The sequence below is a fragment of the Balaenoptera ricei genome, chromosome 1 (genome assembly GCF_028023285.1).
Source record: "Balaenoptera ricei isolate mBalRic1 chromosome 1, mBalRic1.hap2, whole genome shotgun sequence".
NCBI classification, from domain to species: domain Eukaryota; kingdom Metazoa; phylum Chordata; class Mammalia; order Artiodactyla; family Balaenopteridae; genus Balaenoptera; species Balaenoptera ricei.
In genome coordinates this window covers 88,142,157-88,164,478 of record NC_082639.1, presented here as the reverse complement: position 1 = coordinate 88,164,478, position 22,322 = coordinate 88,142,157, and the positions used below count along the sequence as shown (strand labels likewise).

The window sequence follows — 22,322 nt, the reverse complement described above, 5'->3', positions numbered from 1 at the left end:
GGCAAACAGAAGGAGTTTAACAGCTCAGAGTGAAAATGGTAGGTATCTGCTTAAGAGTGGTAAGATACACATTTCTTTATTACTCACAGCACAAAACATTTTTTGTTGAAAATGAGAATATTTTAGAAAAAAACAAAATGTCATGAGCACAAAAAGTCTTACAAATTTTTGAGAGCTTCTTATGTGCTTGATTTTGTAGAAGGTATGAAAGCTAAAAACAAGAATCCCCCAAAAGGCAAACATTGTTCTTTCTCAAGGTACAGTCTACTTAGTGCTGAGTTTTAAAGCTAATTATCACTGAATACTTACTATGAACTAAGCATTGTCTAAGTACTTTACATGTATTAACTCATTTAATCCTAACAGTAACCCCTTGCAGTAGATTCTATTTTTATCTTCATTTTACAGATGAGAAAACTGAACCACAGAGAGTTTACCATACAGTTATACAGCTAGTCAGTGCAACCCACAAAGTGTTGTTCTAAAGCCTATTTCTTGACCACCATAATAAAGATTCATAAAAAAATATTACACTAATTATTAAAATAAGGCAGTAAATTCCAAGGGCTAATAAGAGACATATAATAGATAAATGCAATGGGTGTCTGGAGGACAAAGAAATTACTGTGAAAGCAATATTTAAGGAACGATTTGTGGAAGATGTAAGAATTGAATTGGCCCTTAAAGATGGGTTAGATGGACAGAGAAATAAGGAGGAGTTGAAAAGGAGGTTTGATAAGTGGGAAACTATATGACCCAGGAATACATGTGCGATAAACCAAATTTCCTAGATAAAAATCTAAGAAAATATTACCAACCAGATGAATTAAACTGATAGTTAAATATTTAGTTCCTGTATCCCACTTTACAACTACTCTACCTACATAATATTTAACTAAAAGTTCTCTTTGTAGGCTAAAACAAATATGCAACAAAAAAATATTTCCAATTAGACAAAAAAGGAAGATGAATATATTTACAACCTAGTCCCATTTGGAGCCCAAACGAATGATCTCATTTAATCCTCATAAAAGTCTATGAATTAGACAATATTATTCACATTTTATGGAGGCAGAAGTTGGGGCACAGAGAATTTAAGTTACTTGCCAGAGGTCAATGAGTAGGTGGCAGAGCCATAATTCGAACCCAAGCAGTTGAACTCTGAGCCCATACTCTTATTCCTATAAGGAAGACACCATATGACCCTTAAAAACAAAAACAAAAACAAAAAAACCCGAAAAGTTTCACTATCTTTATACTTGCTTACCTTGAAGACCTGCATATTTAAGAGATGACCAGTTTGGTATGTTATAACACCCCCCACCATCTTCTTGTTCTTCTGATTCACATCGGTAAAGTACCTGATTTAGCTCAGCCAAAGTTAATTTAGAGGCAATACTAAAAGTTGGAAAATAAAGAAAACTGGTTAAACATACTGAAATTTCACTTGCTCTCAATAAAAATAAAGAAAATCTGAATCATAACAAAAAATGTTTTAGCAATGTATGTTTTAGGAACTCGGCGTTATACTATACACTGTAAACAATATACATTTATAAATAATAATTAGAGGATAAACATGCTAAAAACTCAATTAGAAGTAACATTTCTCCCAAGCCAAGGAAATAATCAAGTGCTAAATTTTATTAATTAGAAGTATACTGGAAAAATCTTTTGGTTGCTATATCCTTTACCTTATAAATTTGTTTTTAATCTTTTTAGTTCAGACTTAGTTTTTCCTCTCCTTTATATTCTCCTATGTGGGGGCAATAAGAACTTTTTATGCTAATTATCTTAAACTCAAAATAATTATCAAAGGACCAATAAAAGGATAATCAAAGGTCACAGTTAACCACCTAGGAAATCATGTGTTACTCTACTGCTACATTCCTCTCCTTTTCTCCTTTCCGCTCCTAAGGTTGCATTACCCTTCAGCTTGGTTGTTTAAGAAACCAGATTTTCTTAGATAAAGATGTTTCTTGCTAATGAGCAGAAGGAAGTGTTTAACTATCATCGCCTTGGCTTCCCTTTGTCCAGTTAGCAGTGAGATTGTGTAAATGACTACACCTGAATGCAACTGAAACCCTACTTTCTTTTCTTGCACTTCTAACTGCTCAGGTAATTTCATTTTATATAACTGAATACATATCCTCTTGAATGTACTCCCTTCTTTCTCTTTTAGGTCTGTCTCAGCTTAGAAAATTGTCAGCTGTGCTTTGTTCCCTCTGTCTTTGCTAGCCTCCCTCCTCCCAGCTGGGACTGACCCTTCCTCTGCAATTTGTGAGTCAAGAGTGAGTCAAATCTATCGGTAGCCTCAGTACCAACTCCATTCTAGTGCAATGTTTTTCAAGATGTAGCCAGTGAACTCCTTGCATAAGAATCACCTGGAAAGCATATTAAAGTGCAGATTTCTTGATCTTGTCCCAAAATAATCTGAGTAGCTCTGATGAGGAATGTGCATTTTATAAACATTCCGTAGAAACACAAAACTGCTTCATCACAGATTTTTTTTTAGAATGTAACTACTAAGTATGGTTTGAATTAAGAGTTAATATCCTTATTAATAAAAGCTCTTAAAAAACAACAAAAACAATTGAACAGAACAGAAAAATGAGCTAATATGTAAAATGACATATCACCAAATAAATACAAATGGCTGATGAACAAAAAAATTAGCTTAATATTAAAATAAATTGAGATATCATTTTAAAGTATTTTATATTTACCAATTTGACTAATAATAGCTAACACTGACTGATCACTCACCCTGTGTCAAACACTATTCTGCGAGTCACTGTAATTATATCTCTTAGGTAACTTGTCCAAGGTCTTACTTCTTACAGCTAAGAGTCTGAAATTGGACTCAAACCCCAGCAGTCTAGTCGCATCCTCTACGCTCTTAAACATTACATTAGAATAATATATACTCGGTATTAGTAAGGATGTGGGATATTAGACTCTTTTACATAGAGCTGAAAATATTAATTAATATAATCTTTCTGGAGGGGATTTGGCAGTATTAAAAGCCTCATATAAACAGACAGTCTAACTCAGAAATTCCAACCCTGGAAATTATCCTAGTACTCATGATATCAAACATATATTGAGCATTCGTTATGTGCCATGAATTGTATTAAGTGCTTTATATGCATTATCCTATTTAATCCTTACAAAATCTAAGAGGTAGGAACTACTATAAGCCCCATTGTCCAGATGAGGAAACTGAGATGAAGAAAGTGTAAATAATTTGTCCAAGATCATACTGACAGTGGTGAAGCTGGAGTTAAACCCAGCCTTAAATTTCAAAACCCATACTCTTTAGTACTATATGGCACCACCTAGCAAGGGCATGATTAGTAAAGGAATAACTAAGGATTTATGCAAAGATGAATGTACAAAGACATACATAATAGGGAATAATTGTGAGCAATTCAGCTGTCCAAAAAATGTAGACTGATGAAATAAATTATGGTATAGCCATATATTAGAATAATGCATTGACATTAAATAAATGAAGTGGTAAGAAGTATGATGTATGCAACTTAGTCTCAAATAGCTCAGAAAAACTGTGTATATGTGTATAGAGACGTGTATATATATAGATAGACAAATATGTATAGCGTATATATGTATACATGTCTATCTATCTATCTATCTATCTATCTATCTATCTATCTATCTATCTGGGAGTGTATGAGTAAGAGAGCATGCATGCATACACAGGCACAAGCAACAGGACAAAATGTTAACACTAAGTGATGAAAATACTCCTGGTCCTTAGACTATCCTTTAAGCAACAAGGATATACAGGACTCTTAAAACTACTTAAATCAGGCTTGTGGTAACTTATCAGTTATTAAAGTGCAAATCTCCATAAAATAAGGCATACTTACGAAGCAAAAGGAATTTTTAATATAGGATCTGTGTTGTCAACAGCAAGACTCCCAGATTTAAAATGAGGACTGAACTGTGTCAGATGATTTCGAAGAATTCCAACAGCAGCTTGTGCATGTGGATCAAGACTAACTCTGAAAACATTAATTAAAATATAGTTAATTTTTAGGAGTAATTTATTCAAAATTAACAGGATATGTAAAACACTTTAAATATAAGTAAAGTTAACAGTTTGAACTCTAAGTAACATACCTGAATATAATAACACTTCCAGGAGACAAATTTTCAAATTCTATTTCTTGAATAAATTCATTGGGTCCTTTTGTGGTAATTCCAGCTTGTTTAACAATTTTACTTTCATTAAGCTTGAAAAAAATAATATAACACCTTTCAATAGATAATTCTAATGTCCTTAAAATGTTAAATACAGTAGTGGGAAGAGAGTCCCAAATACCTGAATATGTTCTCTAATTTCTACTGTGACATTTGGCAGTCCATTGATTGAATTAGCATCCTTCCTATAAGGTTCCGTATTTCTCTCAACAGTTCTAGCTTCAAGAACTACTTCTTCAATTTTGCCTAGGAATATATAAAAACTTTAACAAAATTTCATATTAAACCATCTGAAATTAAGAATTGGTAAAGGGGTTTTAAATCACTTAAAGTTGAATATGAAATATCAGTTAATTAAAAAAAAAAAACAGTCTGAAAGTAGATAATTCTACCCAAGATGCAGCTTTTACACAATGCTTTAAAAAAAAATCACAACTTAATTAACAAAGCTTTATTTGAAAAGAGATCCCATCAAGTAATAATGGCTTAGCTCTGGGGAACAATGTATAACCTTCCTAATATTGAGTGGAGAGAAAGTAGATCACTTGAAAGGCTTACATTTAAAAAATGGAATATTTCAAAGATAGAAAAAATAGGGAAAAATTTAAAACACCCAGGTCTCTCTACCTCGCTTAAGAAAACATTCCAGATCCAACTGAAGTCCCTGTGTACCCTTTCTCCCCCTTCAGAGGTAACCACTACCTGAAGGCTGGGGTTCATTGATCCTGTGCATTTTTACTACATGTGTATGTTTCCCTAAGCAACATATACTATTCTCCATATGTCCAAGTTTATTTAAGTGGATTCAAGTTACATATACATTTCTGCAACTTCCTTTCTATTGGACAACACTGCATTTTTTTTTTAGGTTTGTTCAGCTAATATAGATTAGCTCTACCTCATTTATTTCAAATGCCAGATAGTATTCCACTGTATGAATATACCAAAATGCATTCATTTTATTAACATTGTTATTGTTTTTCTCTACTATAAATAATGTTACAATAAATATTTCTGTGCATATTTCCTAATGGAAATGCAGAAGAGTTTCTCAGATATATACCTGGAAATAGAATTGCTGGACCAAAGGATATATAAAACTGCAACGTTATTATTTAAATAATTTGAACTTTAAGCCATTAATCTGACAATGAAAGACTTTTTGATCCAGAAATCTACTTCTGGAAATATATACTAAGAAAATTGTTCAAAAGAAAAAGAATTATTCCTAGTGTATATTCAAATCTTAAAGAACACTGCTAAACATACCCCAAAATATTAAAAATGGAATACTAACATAAAATATGAAATATTTAACATAATGAAAATCACAATTTTGTGGACTGATAAAATGGAAAATCTTTTAAGGATGATCACTGATCAAAAAAAAAAAAACACCCCTGAGATACTACCATATACACTGAGTGCAGCCATGTAAAACTATATATGTACATTAGCAACAACCAAATAAGATTACTGAATATAAACTTGTGAATAGTCAAAAAAAGTAATAAACATTTAACTCTGAAACTATTCAAGTTGATAATTTCTAAAAATGGGAGTTATGAATACTTAGCAACTAGCAACCACTATAGAGTATGATGATTTTTATGAGAATCTTCATTCACTCAATTAATCAACAGACTTGGACAGCTGCTGTATGCACAGGAGCATGTTATGCCATAATATATTATATATAATAATAAGGAAGGAAATGAAATACACATGTCTAGAAAAAAATCAAGCAATACTAAGGATATATCTCAAGGATGTATTTTATAACTAAGTGTTAGAATGATATAGAGAGACTATAATTACTTTATGTTCAGAGGACAGAGAGTTCACTGAGTACTTAGAGAAAGCTTCTCAAAGGAGGTGAAACTTTAGTCCTTGAAAGATGTAAAGAATTCATAAATAAGTGGAAGTAAGACTACTTGGGGAACAGTGAAAATATCTATTTGGTTAAAACAGTGGAGTGACACAGGGTCAGGAAGGTAGGTGAGGATGGATTATAAAGAGCCTTAAATATTAAACTGCTTTCCATTTTGGTTTATATATGTAAATACGTGTATACACATACATAAAAACACTTGGACACACATATGAATATATGTACATACATATATACAAACACATGAACATACATATATATTTTCCTGGGTATAGAAGAAATACATGTTCATTTTATACAAATTGGGAGATAAGGGAATGTATTAGGATGAAAACAAAATCATTTCACAACTCAAAAAATGTTAACATTTGAGAGTATTTCCAGGTTTTGTTCCATGTAGCAAAAACATAAGCTATCAAAAATTTCTAATTCTTTTTCTCAACTACATCTACACTTGCACTGTGTTACAATATATACGATATGTAACAATTTAATAATATTTATTATTATTATTAACAATTTAACAATATAATCACAATGACACTTTTTAGATCACATTACCAGGGATGCACATTTGAGGCACTTCCTTGCTGTAAAATGAAGTCTTGGGATTCCTGAAAGCAGTTCTAGACACAGATACAACGGATTGATGGATACTAGGTGAGTGTCTTGTTACTGCCACTATGTCTTCATCAACTTGATCCACATACACCTGAGAAAAAAAGAGAAAACACATTAGTGCTCAAATTGGGAAGACTCTAAAATTGAACCTTAAGAAAGAAACCTAGAAAATTTAGTTTCTTGCCTGAATAAAACCCTTGGCTCCAAGCTCTTGGTGAAGTTTATTGATGGCACACCTGGCCGCAATGATGCCACTTTGGAAATTAACTTCACCGATACTGGATGGTGATGCTTCAGGATTCCACTTAGCGTAAAACCGTTCTTCAGAAACTACTGAAATCTGAACAAAATTAAAACTTAGCCATGTGTACATTTTAATTACAATGAGAACTTTTGGCAAAAATGATCAAAGTTTTTGGCCTTGTGGATTTTAAAAAACAACACATAAACAAACCTGATGAGGCACTAATTCGTCATAGCCCTTAGTACTTCCACTAGCACAACATGCCATAGAAACAATCGTGGAACTTGGGAGAGCATCATATGCTGACCTATGCTAGAAAACAATAAAAAAACAAAAAAACCCAAAAGTTTATTTTCTTTCAAATGCAAAGTGCCATCCTATAGCATAATGAAGTAAAAGTGCATAAATACATTTGATAAGATACATTCATTTGCTTTAAAACAAAGAACAAAACGCTCAAAAATCTTTGTATCACAATCACTAAGGCATTATTTTGAAGTTTTGTGGATATTACTACCACGAAATAGCAGGGAACTAAATATCAAAACATTTAGCAAAATCAGTAAATACAAGAAACACGTTAGATGCTTACCACAATAGGACACTCATTATCATGGGTAATATCCATAAACAGGGCATGTGCAATAGCTGGCATTAAAGGCCTCAAACAGGGTTGAACGAAGGATCCAACAGGTTCTCCTCCATATCGGTAAACTAATCTGCCCTCTTCATGACTGTCACATGCACTCATTGCCTCTGCAAGGTATTACAGAATATTTTAACAATCTTCATTATCAATGTCCAAGAAGAGATTAGATTTCGTATCATGACTGACTTTCAAAAAAAGACCACATAAATATTATAAAAAATAAAACTGCTTTAAACATTTAAACAAATGTCCATTAGTTTAAATGACAAAAAAGTCTTCTCTGTAACTTAACCAGAGAAATGGTTCATGCAGGTAAAAGGGAACATATGTTGTTTATTAGGATGTTGGTTATATAAAATCCATGGAGAAGAATCTAAAGATTAATATCATATAGGCAGGTAGGAGATGAAAAACAGATTTGTGTACTTTCAACAACCAAAAAAATGGTTTTGTTCATGAATCATCAGTTCATTCCACTGCTCTTTCAAGTTAAAATGAGATATTTTACCCCAAAGTGGAAATTTTTACTGATGAAAACAGACTAAGTTATACTAGGCAATTTTGAGTAGGATATTTAAAAGAACAGTAACTATGTTGAACATTATTAAATGCTGTATATAAAGCTATTAAATGCCTTTTAATCTACTTAAACAAAAACTAAAGCTTTAGATGGGAAAAACACTTTCAATAAGCCTACCTCTTATTAAGGAACTAATGCCCAGTCTAGTAACAAAGATATTGTCCAGGTCTTCACTTCCTGTGAACAGTTCAGCTACTACATATAAATTGGGTTGCAATTTCCTAGCAGCATCCAACATGTACTGCAAAAAGCACAGTCACAAATGTAACAGAAAAAGAAAAGCAAGATGGTGCAGGGGAAGGAGAGGAGGCAAGATTAGGCATGGATTTGACAAAGGAAAATATCATGTAGCAAGACAAAATGGAAATCCAAGAAGAATTTCCAAATAAAGTCATTGTGCATATGTAAGAAAACATAAAACAGACCAATACATACAGGAAACAAGAGAATTTATAAAGACAGTATAACAGTTAAAAAGGAAGATTAGATTTTGCAGATACAGGGACACAAGGGGGAGGAAAAAAGGAAGAAGAAAAATGTTAGTGTCTCATTAAAAAATGTAAACCATAGCACTGCAGTTCTGCTAAGATTTCCCCCCGTTTTATGTTTGTTTTTAATACCTCTAATCAGACTATTAATTTCCAGGCACTTGACTAAGCTATTCATGATAAATTCCCTACTGCTGAATCATTTAGCTATTGCAAAGATTAGGTCTGACCAGACTGAAACCAGTTTTTCCTACAGATGATAATAAACTTTTTCTTTTGGCCATGCTGTGCAGCTTGCGGTATCTTAGTTCCCCGACCAGGGACAGAACTCGGGCCACTGAAGTGAAAGCACTGAGTCCTAACTACTGGACCACTAGGGAATTCCCCAAAACTCTTAATCAGATCAGTTCCAAAAAGTTTTTTTTAACATAACATTTCCACAAAGACTAATAAAATCTTGAAATTGTATCAGGTAAGATCCTAGAGGATTATGTAACTTAAAATTAAGCAAATTAAATTTTAATATTCTAAGTTTTTCCATAATGTTATAACAATCTTAAAAGTGTTTTGTTTTTTTTTTTGATGTTGCTATAAAGGCACACACAAAAAAACCTCTGCCATTTTTTGAAGCTAAAAAACGTCTACTACCTTAACTAATTAATGTTCATTAAATTCTTCCAAATCAAATCAATTTTTCATCACAGGACTTGAAACATATACATTATAATACTGCTTTAAAAGTATAGAAATAGATGTTTTTCAGATAAGCACACATTTCCAAAGAAAACTAACTTGTGACTAGAAAACTATCAAAGATCTTATAAACAGAATGAAAATTTAAAGTGTTTACAAAGCTGTAAATGTAAAAGATAATGCTATAAGTGTTGGCATTGCTTAAGTTACTGTAAAAAACCCAAAGAGGAATAGAAAACTTTTATGTGTACATTTACATTTTTATAACAATTAATAAAAATTGAATCAATGAGGCTAAAATAGTTTCAATATGCTGTAATATTAGGGTTTAAATAATCACTGTAATATGAAATAAGCTATGCAACTTCACAGTGGCTACTCATGTATTGAAAGCAACCTAAAAATAACAAGAATAAGACAAATTAATATTTATATATTAAAATATTAATAAGATTAATTCTGTTAAAATATTAACATTAAAATATGAATAATATTTTAATAATATATATACAGCAATATGGTTGTATGTGTATTATCAGAGACAATATAATGTACTTCCCTAACTTAAAATAAAAATATTAACTCAAACATTTTATAGCCCAGTACTCCATAACAGCTGCATCAAAAAATTGTCAGAATTATGCAAATTATGCAAGTGTTAAATACTACCACCAAATCAATGTTGGTATCCAACTAGCAAAAGGAAGCATATATTTGTATACTCTATTTAAGGAAAGCTAGGAAAGAATACTGAATTTCTTTTCTTAATGTAGATGAATTGTTTTTATGTACCTCGGCTACATGAAGAGGTGTTGAGTGACAGTTATCAAGACGGATTCCCTGGAAGTAAGTCGCAGTTATTTCAGTGTATTTTTTCATGTGTGCCCAGAGATAAGGACAGTCCTCTGGTTTTTTCCCATAGCGTAATTTAACACTGTCTCCCCAGCAAATAAGTTCTCTCCTTAGATAAACATCTGAACCTGTTAAGAAAGGAGTTTGCTTTCAATGGTTTGAGAAACAAAATGAAAACATTTACTTCAAGGAAAAACTTGTTTTTAAAACACATTTACTATTTCTAACACAAACCATATATAGGTTAAAATTACATCTAAAATGGCATGGGGTAAAATTTTTTAAAGTTAATAGTAATTTGGATCTCATATCTATTTTGCTAAAATTGTACCTTATTGTCTCTTCTAAAAATGTGTGCTTAATGGCAAAAATTTAAGTTACCTCTTGAAAGAAAACAATAATAGTAGGCCTTTAAAGCTATACTTCCACCAAAAACATTTAAAGCTCCATCTCCACCTTGCTACCAATTTTTGGCAATAGGTTACATTAAATCCATGGTGTAGAGCAGAATGTCCTTTTTCATGTAGAATGGTTAGAAAGGAGAGGGCAGAGATACTTAAATCCAAAGCTACACTCTTTTTTTTTTTTTTTTAAATGAGATTTCTGAATTAAATTTAATGTCATTAAAATGGGCTTCTAATTCTAAAATGTTAAAAAATAAATATATTGATAGGTCCCTGCAAAATTCTTCCTGGCAATGAAACAGATGTAGAAAAATAAGATGCTAGTATTAAGTGAGAGGGAATCTAAAAACAATTGGTTTCTAGTTTAACTGCCATTCAAATACCTTAAATACTCCTCTGGCTAATGAGTGAAAATATCTCTTATAGTAAATAGTTGTAATAATAGAGGTTTCAAATGTCTTTTAAAAATGCAATAAATTGTTGCCCAAATAAACTTTTAGGCAGGACCACAATATAAAATAGATATATAAAAGCTATTCTGTTTGAGGAGATAAGGGCTAGAAAGGGAAAGGAGGGAAAAGAAGAAGGTGAATCCCATCCTATCAATCCCTTCTCTTCTCACTCAAACTGTATGCACCTCTGGCATCTGTAATGAAATAGTTTTAAAAACACTAGCATAGTGGGAGGAAAAAATCAATAAACAATTTATATTTTGAGCTTGCCACAAACTTTTATTTCCCTATGCATAGAGAAGTTAACAAAGATAATATACCTGGTTCAGCAAAGTTTCGAAGGGGATCATCTGCCATTACCCATCCATTATGTGCCATCAGAAAACAAGCTTTATTTGGGACATGAATCATAGATTCTTCTGTGGAGAGGGACGTTTCTTCAAAAGGGAAAGTAAAATATCTAGGGAGATACAATTAAGTATGAAATCCATACAGAGAAACTCTTTGGAGAGAATGTGAATTAGCACTATTAAACTTCTTCCCTAGTGAATAGAATAGAAAAGATTAGTTTGACACCATTTATGGGAAATAAACTGCAATATAGGTAAAAAAAATCGTCAGTAGACATTTTGAGTAAATCTAGTAGGATTTGAGAAACTGAGTTAGTATTATAGCATATCTGATTAACATTCTAAATAATAACTTAAAAAATCTCATAAAATTACTAAGAAAATCACTGAGGTACTAACATTATTTTGCAAAGGTTTTTACTACACTTCAGTTGCCTAATCTATGTTGTACATTACTTAAAGTATAAGGAGCTAAATGCTTGCTTAATTTGATTAACGTTGAATTTATTAGTAAGTATGCAGTCCTCCAGAAACATGAATGTAAATGATTATAAATTGGTTCATAATAATGATAGTTTCTCTAACTAAAGATTTGCCTAACAAAATTAATTAATATTAAGCTTAGGTACCAGATCAAAACTTCTATTTCAATTTAAGAAATGTACTGAGTCACACATTAAAGGAAACATTTAGGTTAATTTGAAGAGTTTAATACAATTTTCAATTTTTAACCTTTAATGAGAAGAAAACAAAAATGGAATACCTGGTAACCAAAGGATGTTCTCTAGTGACAGGTCCTAGTTTAGGACCATGGCCAGCCAGTCGTTCATAAAACACATTTCCCAAAATGCAATTAACCGCCTAGAAAACGTGAAATTATATTACATCAATGACAACCACAAAACACAGTATTAACACTCAAAGAAAAATAGCAGTTCAAAAGAAGTAGGTAAAACCTGTTCCTGATGATAGTTCACGAGTTGATGCTTCTCTGAATTTAATTCCTCAATTCTCTTCTGGAACCAACTGCAGCATTCGTTAATTGCGGCTGGCCCATTACTTGAAGCAGATAAAGCAATACAAACATTATATAATGGTTTTACAAATTCTACATTTAAAAATTTTCTAATAATGGTCATAGAAACTTTAAATATATTCATCAGGATCTTAATTATGGCTGAAGAAGTTTTCCAATTGTATACATTTTTACGTTTATGTATAGGAACACGGACCGGCACACAGACAAGGGGGGAAATGTCATGCATTTGAAGTAGTAGAATTATGGTGAATTACTTTATTTTCTATTCAGGCTTTTAACAATAGCATGAAAATAATACTATCCATAAAGGTTTACAAGTAATATTACTCTTTAATATGTAGTAAAATATAAAACATACTCATGTGGTATGAAAGTTGCTAGTGCAACGTTCATATCTACAGTACAGCCAAGTCGTCTGTATTCAGGATCCTGAATAATCTTAAGGTGTTGTTTTGGATCAGGCTTTGTTGTTTTCCTATTTTCTGAAAGAAAGAAAATATTATATCTTAAACGCAGATATGCATAAGGAGATTATAACTGTTACTGATTCCAAATTTTTAGTTTATAGTTTTTTCTTGGAAAATAAAACATATGTTTATTTCATAAGCATCCTTCCTACCTCCCTGTCCATCCTCCTGCACACCATCTAACACACACGCGCGCGCGCACACACACACACACACACACACGGAAGAAAAGACAGAGAGAGAGAGAGAGAGAGAGAGAGAGAGAGAGAGAGAGAGAGAGAGAGAGACTGACTGATTGAGGAAAAAAAACCCAAAAACACTATAAAAGAAAAACACAGCAATTCCTACCAGTTCAACCTCAGTCCCATCTTTCTACCTCAGTTGGCATTCAGTTATTCTATACATTCTTTAGGGCATTAAGGATGTTGATGGTACAAATTTTCTTCACAGGTGCTACCAAATACATTAACATTAGGACTTTTTTTTTCCTCAAAGATTGCTTTCTGTTCTAAAAAGTAAGTCATATTAACAACCTGACTTTCTCTGAAAGAAGCACACAGGTTTGTTTTTATACTGTTTTCCTTTTCATCAACAAGCATATTCTTATATAATAATAAAAAATGAAAAAAGTAAATAAACATTTTGTGGGGGGAATTTTCACTCTTCTTCTGGAACTTGTTCCTAATAAATCAGGTATTGGTGCAGAATTGCTTCCACTGGGTTTGATTTTATATTAATTAATACCTGGCTTATTCTAAAGAGATTTTGCAATGGCTTATAAAGGCCCAAACTAAATAGATTTTAATATGTAGTTTCTGAGGTTAATCTAGATGAATAACATACATGAAAAATGCCAAGAAGTGTTTAAAAAATAGAAAAAGCTACACAATCGGTGTACATTATAAAACAGTCTTTAGTACTGGTAGACTAAAAGACAGATCACTGGAATAGCACAGCTAACAGGTGCATGTATATTTAGTGTATGATTATACATTATGAAGTATTATGGTGGTACCCCAAATCAGTGTAAAAGGATGAATTATCAACTCAATATCATTTTTAAAAATAAGAATAAAGTTAAATATCTTCTTTATATAAATTCCAGGTGTACTAAATATTTAAAAGTAAAACATAAATAAGATTATCAGAAGAAAACATAGATTGCTGTTTGAAGGTCTAGGCACAATGTGAAATCAGAAGCCATAAAAGAAAAGATCAACAAATTTGGTTACATTGGGGAAAAAAACCACCATAAACAAGAGTTAAAAGATCAACAGCATACTAGGAGGATATATTTGAGGCCACTATAATAAGGAATCACAAAGAATAATAAGTCAATATGAAAAAGACAAACAACCCAGTAGAAAAACAGGGAAAGAACATTAACAGGGAATTAATGGAAGAACTATAAATGGCTAATTAACATGTGAAAAGATATTTCACTAATAAGCAAAGAAATGTAAATTAAAATAATGAATATTTTCCCTTATTGACAAAGATTATAAAGATTAATGGTATCTAACGTTGGTGATGGTATAATTAGTGATAATGTAAACTGGTACAACTTGTGTTGAAAAGCAATTTGACAATATCTATCATAAATTTATCATGAAATCTGTATACCCTTTGACCCATGAATTCTATGTCTAACAATTTGTCCTACAGATTTACTCACATAGCAAGTAAAGATAACATGTACAAGGATATATTTTCTACAGTACTGCTTATAAGAATATAAATTCCCCTAGGGCAAGGGCTTGCTACTATGTTCACCATTGAATCCCCACGTCTGGAAGAGTGCCCTTCACATAACAGTTGATTCAGTAAATACGTATTGAATGAATGAGAAATGAACTGCAAATAATCTATCTAAAAGGCTAAAGAAATTCAAGTACTCTAAAACAGTGTATTGCTATCTAGAGGTTAAAAGAAATAATTAGCTGTAATAAGATCATGCTGTCAACTAAAATAACAAGTTGTTAAACAGTCCGTATGCTATAGTTTTATTTGTGTGTGTATAAAATAGATATAAATATAAAACTTATGAATATAATTTATATATATCTAATTAGATAAAATTGGAATTTCTTTCAAAAAGAGTCTGAAAAGAAACACAAGAAACTATTAATTGATAGTTCCTTCTAATAAGTAGGTTTTGGGGGAGAGGAAGTCACACATTCCATTTATTATATTTTTGCACATTACTGCAAATAAATAATACAGCTTATAAACATCAGAGGGAAGGGAAGATGGAGGCTCTTCAGTAAAATAAAACATGAAGGAAAGTTAATATAAAAAATTCATATATTAAGATGTTACACAATTGTGAAAGTTGAGAGAGTGAATCTGACCCTAAGCTTCCTGGGCCTCAGGTCATACTGACTTCTACTTTGAAGGCAGTATTTCTGGGTCCTACGCAAGCTCTAGTTTCTGGATGAGGAAGAGGATTTCTAGCCATCAAAGATCCTTGCTGTTAGGTTGTCCTATACTAATTGTAGATACATTCTTTATAATTTTTCTTATTTGCCTCCTAAAAACCCTAATTTCTCTTTCAGCATGTTTTTTTCTATCCTACTTTGTCAGGGACACAATGATTAACTTCTTAAGGTTAATTATGTCCTTAACTGAAGATCTGTTTCTTTATCTTTGCTACTGGCTAGTACCTGAGTCAGTCTCACTAGTGGTTAGGTAGCCTTAATGGTAGGCACCATCAGCTAGAAGCCCCTCTACCTCAGTTAAGATTCCTACGTTAGCCAATAGAAGACTTACATCTCTCAGTTTCAAAGCCTGTTTTGAGTCTTTGGCAGCTGAAATACTCTGCTCTACTTACCTGCCATTCATGCATTTAACAAATACATATTGAGCTCTACGGTATTCTGAGCATTGTGCTAAGGAATCAATGTAAGAAACAGTCCCTGAGGGAAATAATTATGTATTATAACACGCCCTTTAGATATCTCTGCTAACTCTAAGATAGCTTCCAGAATCATAGTTTTAGAGCATCAAAAACAATGCAAATATCATATAATAATAACAGATTTAATAATGTGTTAACCAAGAGAAGAGTTATCGCTTCAAGAGTAATACTAAATTTCTTAAAATCGATAGAAACATTCTAGTGTATATCCTGTACCTTGTGTAAGAAGTCCTCTAAATTGCTCAACTGCTTTGTCAACATCTACTTGGAAAAATTCCCAGAGATGGATCTTTGGGAAAATATCCTCCCAAATTATTTTTCGAATGCACTGAAAAATATCAATAGTTAAAATATACACATTTAAAATCTTTTTACTAAACATTATTTAGCATATTAAAAGACAGGTTCTAAATGATTTTCAACCACACATTTATTTTACATTTTAGAAATTCTGCTATTGTTTTAGAGTGGTATTCCTCTATACATACTGACATTCATTTGATGATCATTTTCAATCAAAGCAGCTACTCCTCTTTCTTTGTATTTCCCTTCTGCAACGTCACAGGATAAATGCCAAAGTGCTCTGTCTAAGACCCAGGCAGGTTTTAAGTGTGGGGAATTCACAAGGTTATATGCACTTTCTGGATGTTCCTGGAGCCAACTACTTTTAGCAGCTTAAAGAAAAAGGAAACATAAAGGAATATCATGTAATTAAACTGAAGTTAAGTTTAAAGGTAAAATAAAATATCAACATCTATCACTCATTTTCTTATATATTAGATGTCAATATTTTATAATGATATTGTAGTATGAAAACAATTTTTTGGTTGTGGTATCCTATTATCTATTTCACCATACATTTTTCTTTTCTGTTGTAAGAGTTTTTAATTGATAGTAAATAGGATCAACACATTTATTAATGCCATTGTATAAATTGTTTACTGTTGTAGTGGGAGTTAAGAAGGGTCTTGTCCTTGGCCTCTTTTGATGGTCCTTGGGTGAACTATATTTTGGAATGCTCCTTCTAAACCTAAAGGACATCTTTTCCCTTAAGGCAGACTGGGCTTTTGCCCTGCTTCAAGTTCTCTGGCCTCATTAAAGCAGAAAGTTACCTGTATCTTCAACTCTGGTTTAGGCTTTTCAGTGTCCGGCTGTTAGGTTCTAGGGCAGAAGAGCCCCCCAACATTTACTTTCCCCAGGAGCTTCTCCTTTTTACTTCTTGTCTCCTGAGTGACAGGGCCCTCCTTCAGCCCCACCTAAGCTCTAGGTTCTGTCTCTTATTTATCCTTAGAACGCAAAATGTCATTTATATCTTTTTTTCCTATGTATCATGTATTCCTGTGGGTTTTTTTTTCTTTTGAGGGGGGGAGGGAGGTGAGATTCCTTCCTCTAGATCTTTAAATATGCTTGTATCTCCCCAAAGTTAAGATTACAAACACACACCTTATTTAAACGCAGTTATTTCTCTAAGTTCTGCAGGGTCTATTAGTATTGAGACCAAACGTCTTGAAAATCCAACCTGTATCTACCGCTTCCACTTTCTCCCCACACTCTCATTCCTTCTCCCGCTACAATCTGCTTCTACAGCCAGTGCTCCACCGAGATTACTCCAGCCTCCTAATCATGAAATTTAGTGTTACTTTCTCATTTTCATCACGTTCAAGCTCTACAACATTTGTCATTACTGATTAGTCCTTCCTTGATTTACAAAAGGTGTCATTATCTTGGTTGCTTTAAATTTTTGCTTCTCTCTTTTGTGCCCTCTTTTTTCCTTCTCATCTCCCCTAAACCCTGGAGGGAGGTTTGCTACAGTTTAGTCCTTCTCTTTCCTTCAACATGCCCTTACTCATCACACCCACTCTTCTCAGTACATCTCTCAAACTGGCCCAGACTCCAGCTGAGGCCCAGGCACAATCTACCCAAGCATCTGATGATAGCACTGCCTGGGGACAGCATGTTAACTCAAAATCCATTCATAGGTCCACATATATCTACACTGAAAGTGTCATATATCCCAGGCACTGTTCTGAGAGTTAGATATTCTGTAGCAAATAAGGGAGCAAGGTTCAGGAGCTCATGGAGCCTTCATTCTAGAAAGGGTTTTTTTGTTTGTTTGTTTTTGTTTTTAATTTTGCTTAGACAATCCTGATGGAAGAAAACTCAGTTCTCTCATAGGCAACCTCTTTGTATAGCTAACCTTGAAAGGTTAATAAGATATATTGTTTCGATAAAACCGATAAAAGTGAGGCTGAGAAACTGCTAAAAGAAATATACTCAAAGAACAAGGGTGTAGCTTGTATCTTATTACCCATTTGTATCAGTAAATTCAGAATCAGAATCAGGAGCTTTGCAAGGTATTTCAAGTGTTTACAACATTGGAGATAATTTGTTTTAATTTATTAATAAACAAATAAAATCTAAACACATTTTGCTTATCTTTAAAATGGACTAATGCCCTGTAAATTCATGCTCAGGAGTGGTTAATGTACAGGAAAGTAGTAACAATTATTCAATACCTACCATATGCCAGGAACTGTTAAGTGCATTAATTTATTAACCCTCATGCCCTTCCAAATGATATAGGACATACTATTATGTTCCTTTGACAGATGAGGGACTGAGATAAGTACCTCAGCAAAAGTCACACAGCCAGGAAAAGAACTGGGCAAGTCTCTTCAGAATCTGCAGTCTAACCATTTTGGTCTATGGCTGAGATGAATGTGGTCATGCCTTGTTCACTCAGCTGAGAACCATTACAATCCTTACAGAGTTTTAAAATCATTATTATTTTTAGTTTCACTTATATGATAAATCATTTAGTAAGTCATTGATTTACTTAGTATTTATTTAATAGACAGAATACAGAAGAAGCAGAGATGTTGTAATAAAAGTTAAATTGATAATTCTCCAAATTTGAATCAAGATAGTTTTCCCAAGATTTATCATCATAGTCACTGAAATTCAAGATTATATAAGAGAAAAATGTCATGATATATATGTCAATGTCATCCATATATCCAATTTGGATTTTCGTTTATTAAGAGTAAATACTAAGGCAACCCCAACTTTTTACATGGTAAAATCCTGAAACTTTGTTTCTTATCTCAATTTTATGAAACAAAATCAAGTGTAAAATGAAAGAATTCTAAACATTAGGTAATAAAAGTATTTTTTCTAATTCTATATGAAAGAGGAGTTAAACTCCAAACTATGTCTTAATACATATCAAAATTAAAAATGAAAGCTGGACTTCCAGAGTAGCACAGTAAAGAAAGACTCTGGAAATTGTCCTAAGGGCATCTGGCACATGGAGAAACATTTATTCAAGAAAATCTACTAATTCTTAGTAAGAATAGCAAGAGTCTGTGGCACTTGAACCACAACCTGCTCCCTTATCCCACCCGACCAACCACGTGTTACGGAAGCTCTACCCCAGTGCTCTACTCCAGGCAGGTGTGGCCAAGATAGGAGATGCCCTCTCCCCTTACCTCCCAGTCTGGGGTTAGTTTCATTCTGGGAGAGGCAGGCACACCGAGTGAACAATGAAGTACACTCTGACCCAGGGTGACTCCTAGGAAGCCAGCCTTAAAAATAAATCACATTCACCTCTGGCAGTCTGGAAGACCTTGTGTATGCCCAAGGCTGAGCCATCTCAGCAGCAGTCAGAGAGGGAACTCCTAAACTAACCAGTTCAGGTTTATCTTTTTCCATCCTTTTACTGTCAACCTACCTGTATCTTTGAATTTAAAGTGTGTGGCATGTAGACAGCATGTATTTGGATCTTGTTTTATTTATTTATTTTTTAATTGACTCTGATAATCTCTGCCTTTCAAGACATTACTTTCAAGATTCCCTAAATCTTTGGCTTTCAAAATGTTTACTGTGATGTGTCTGAGTGTAGCTCTCTTTTGTTTATGCTATCTGGAGGTCCCTGAGTTTTAGGATGTGTAAATTAATGTTGGAGGTTGGGAGGTTTTCAGCCATTATTTCTTCAAGTATTTTTTTCCATTCTTTCCTCTCCTTCTGGTGTTTCCATGTCCCACATTTCACTGAAAATCTGTTCATTTTTATCTTTTTTCCCTCTGTTCTTTAGATTGCATAGTCACTGCTCACTAACCCTTTCTTCTTTCAACTCAAACATACTGCTGAACAGCTCTAATGAAATTTCTCATTTTGGTTATTTTACTTTTCAACTCCAGAATTCTCATTTGGCTCTTTTAAAAAATTTCTATTTATGATATTCCCTCTTTGATGGGCTATCATCATAATATTTTCTTTTACTGCTTTAATTTGGTTTCCTTTAATTCTTTAAATACATTTATAATACTTGCTTTAAAGTCTATTTCAAATATGACATCTACGATTTCTCAAAGGTGATTTCTGTTGCCTGTTTTTTTCTTGCGTAAGGGCTACACTTTGCTGTTTCTTTACATGTCTCAATTTTTTGTTGAGTATTGGTGATTTAGATAATTATTGTAGCAAATCTGGATACTGATCCCATCCCCTCCAGGTCTTTTTGGTTGCTGGCTTGTGACTTGTCTGGACTATCTTAGGGAAGTCTATTTCCCCCACAGTGTGCAGACCCTGATGTTGCGACTCAGAGGGTGCAGCCTTGGCCACAGGTAGTCAGCCTGGGGTGACGGTGGTTTTTAGCAGGGCTCTCTTAAGTGTCTTTTCCCCTGAAATCTGTTAAGCTGTCTGCTTCTGTTGGTATCACACTCAGCTATTTCTCTCCTGAGCTGTTACTCAGGCTGACTGTGCTATTATTTTTGATAATATTCTGGAGCATAAATTGCACCACAATATGATCCAATTAAATTTGGGTCCCTTGGCATGGGTAGTCTTTGAGGCCTGTCTTTGAGGCTTGTTCTGACCCCAAGAAGGCTCTTGTTAGCTGTCTCTTTCCCTGGTTCTCTCTGTTAGACCAGTAGCTGGCCTATGGTTTAGCATGTTGCTCTCATGAAGATACCAGCCTCCTTTGGATTGTTTACCACCAAAGTCTCCATTGTTTTCAACAGTGCTCATAGGCTTGAACTTTCCCATGCTATGTACCAAATGAAGTCAGTTCCATTCTGACTCTGTTCTTACTGCGCATCTCTTCCCCTGGGCAGAACACCTGTGCCACTGCTCCACCAGTGGTGGCAGGGATAGGAGCCTCTGGTTTTCTTGGCTTTCCTCTCCAGGTGTGGAACCCCGACCCCACAAGCAAGCTGGGGCAAGGGTCCAGTATTCTTGACCTGCCATGCATGAAGTAGAACGTTCCCTCTTTGAGTGGGGGCTGGGTGGAGGAAGGGAGCCCCAGGCCTCTCATCTGCTCTTGCCTAGAATAGTTTCCGTAACATAGTGCTGAAAGGGGGGAATGAGAAACGCTGGAAGCCTGCCCCTTTCAACCACAGCCCTAGACTGGGAGCCAGGGAGAAAGGGAGCCTGGTGTCCTTGGCAGCACCTGCTAGGAACAGACCTATCACTACTCTGACTGGGGAAGGGTAGGGAGGGAGGGGCAGGTTGTGGTTCAGATGTCACAGACTCTCGCTATTCTTTCTGAGGTTTAGTAGATATTCTTGAACAAACGTCTCTCCATATGCTGAATGCCCTTAGGACAATTTTCGGAGACTTTAGGTTTTTAAAAATAATACTCATCAGTTATAGCTGTTTTAAAGGGTAGAGGGTCTGTGAAGCCCTTAACAGTGCCATTCTGGAAGTTGACTTTCCCTGGATAGTAACTTTTTAATGAAAACCTATTTCATAGAAAGGACATTATGATACGCAACACTTTCCATGCAAGGTGGAAGCAACGTTCACTTCTTTTATATTACATAGAATTTCTCAAATGCTTTAGAAAATACAGTCTCTGACAGAGTCTGTGACTGTACTCCAAACCTTATACTCCCTTTGTTCCTTTAGTAACAGAACTCTCAAGGTTCAGTGATAGACATGGCTGACAAACAAAATACTACACTGCAAGCTCCTTTATAGCTAGGTGTGACAAGAGACAAAATCCTATCTGGTGCAATGTGAGCAGAAGGGATATATACACCAGATCATGCCCTTAAAAGACATTACTTCCCTTTCCTCATTGCCACTGGGTAGAGGTGATATAAAGAAATGGAGGGGCCATATTTGATTGAGAGATGGAAGCAAAGTACTGGAGACAGCAGAGCAGCATGAGAGAAAGAACTCAGTTCCCTATCGTGGGTTGGCTACCACACCAGTCTTGGAATGCTTACTTAATCTTTTATAAGAAATAAGTATAATTTAAATCTTAAGTCACTATATTTTTCTGTCTTTTTGTTACAGCTGCCTAAGCCATATCATAATTTGTACGCTGCCATTATGTGGTTTGATAAATTTGATGTGAATAGTATTAAAGATGTCAAAGTAGTTATCAATAAGGTCAAATTTTCAAGCGAAGAATACTGAATTCTTAGACATTAGGCAGTTTTCACTG

At 33.8% G+C, this 22,322-nt stretch overlaps 1 protein-coding gene across 3 annotated transcripts in view; it reads right to left on the bottom strand.

Annotated features, from left to right (window-relative positions):
• AGL (amylo-alpha-1, 6-glucosidase, 4-alpha-glucanotransferase) overlaps positions 1 to 22,322 on the bottom strand; it is a 79,437-nt gene that overhangs the window by 41,212 nt on the left and 15,903 nt on the right. For all 3 annotated transcript variants that reach the window (XM_059926815.1, XM_059926825.1, XM_059926805.1), the window contains exons 6-21: positions 16,367 to 16,548; positions 16,091 to 16,202; positions 12,849 to 12,972; positions 12,408 to 12,510; positions 12,215 to 12,312; positions 11,422 to 11,561; positions 10,186 to 10,373; positions 8,330 to 8,453; positions 7,576 to 7,739; positions 7,194 to 7,295; positions 6,924 to 7,079; positions 6,680 to 6,830; positions 4,349 to 4,473; positions 4,147 to 4,259; positions 3,894 to 4,028; positions 1,268 to 1,398 (exon numbers count right to left, since the gene is read on the bottom strand). In XM_059926815.1, the coding sequence (XP_059782798.1) occupies positions 1,268 to 1,398; positions 3,894 to 4,028; positions 4,147 to 4,259; positions 4,349 to 4,473; positions 6,680 to 6,830; positions 6,924 to 7,079; positions 7,194 to 7,295; positions 7,576 to 7,739; positions 8,330 to 8,453; positions 10,186 to 10,373; positions 11,422 to 11,561; positions 12,215 to 12,312; positions 12,408 to 12,510; positions 12,849 to 12,972; positions 16,091 to 16,202; positions 16,367 to 16,548 (2,148 nt within the window). The remainder of the gene's footprint in view (positions 1 to 1,267; positions 1,399 to 3,893; positions 4,029 to 4,146; positions 4,260 to 4,348; positions 4,474 to 6,679; positions 6,831 to 6,923; positions 7,080 to 7,193; positions 7,296 to 7,575; positions 7,740 to 8,329; positions 8,454 to 10,185; positions 10,374 to 11,421; positions 11,562 to 12,214; positions 12,313 to 12,407; positions 12,511 to 12,848; positions 12,973 to 16,090; positions 16,203 to 16,366; positions 16,549 to 22,322) is intronic.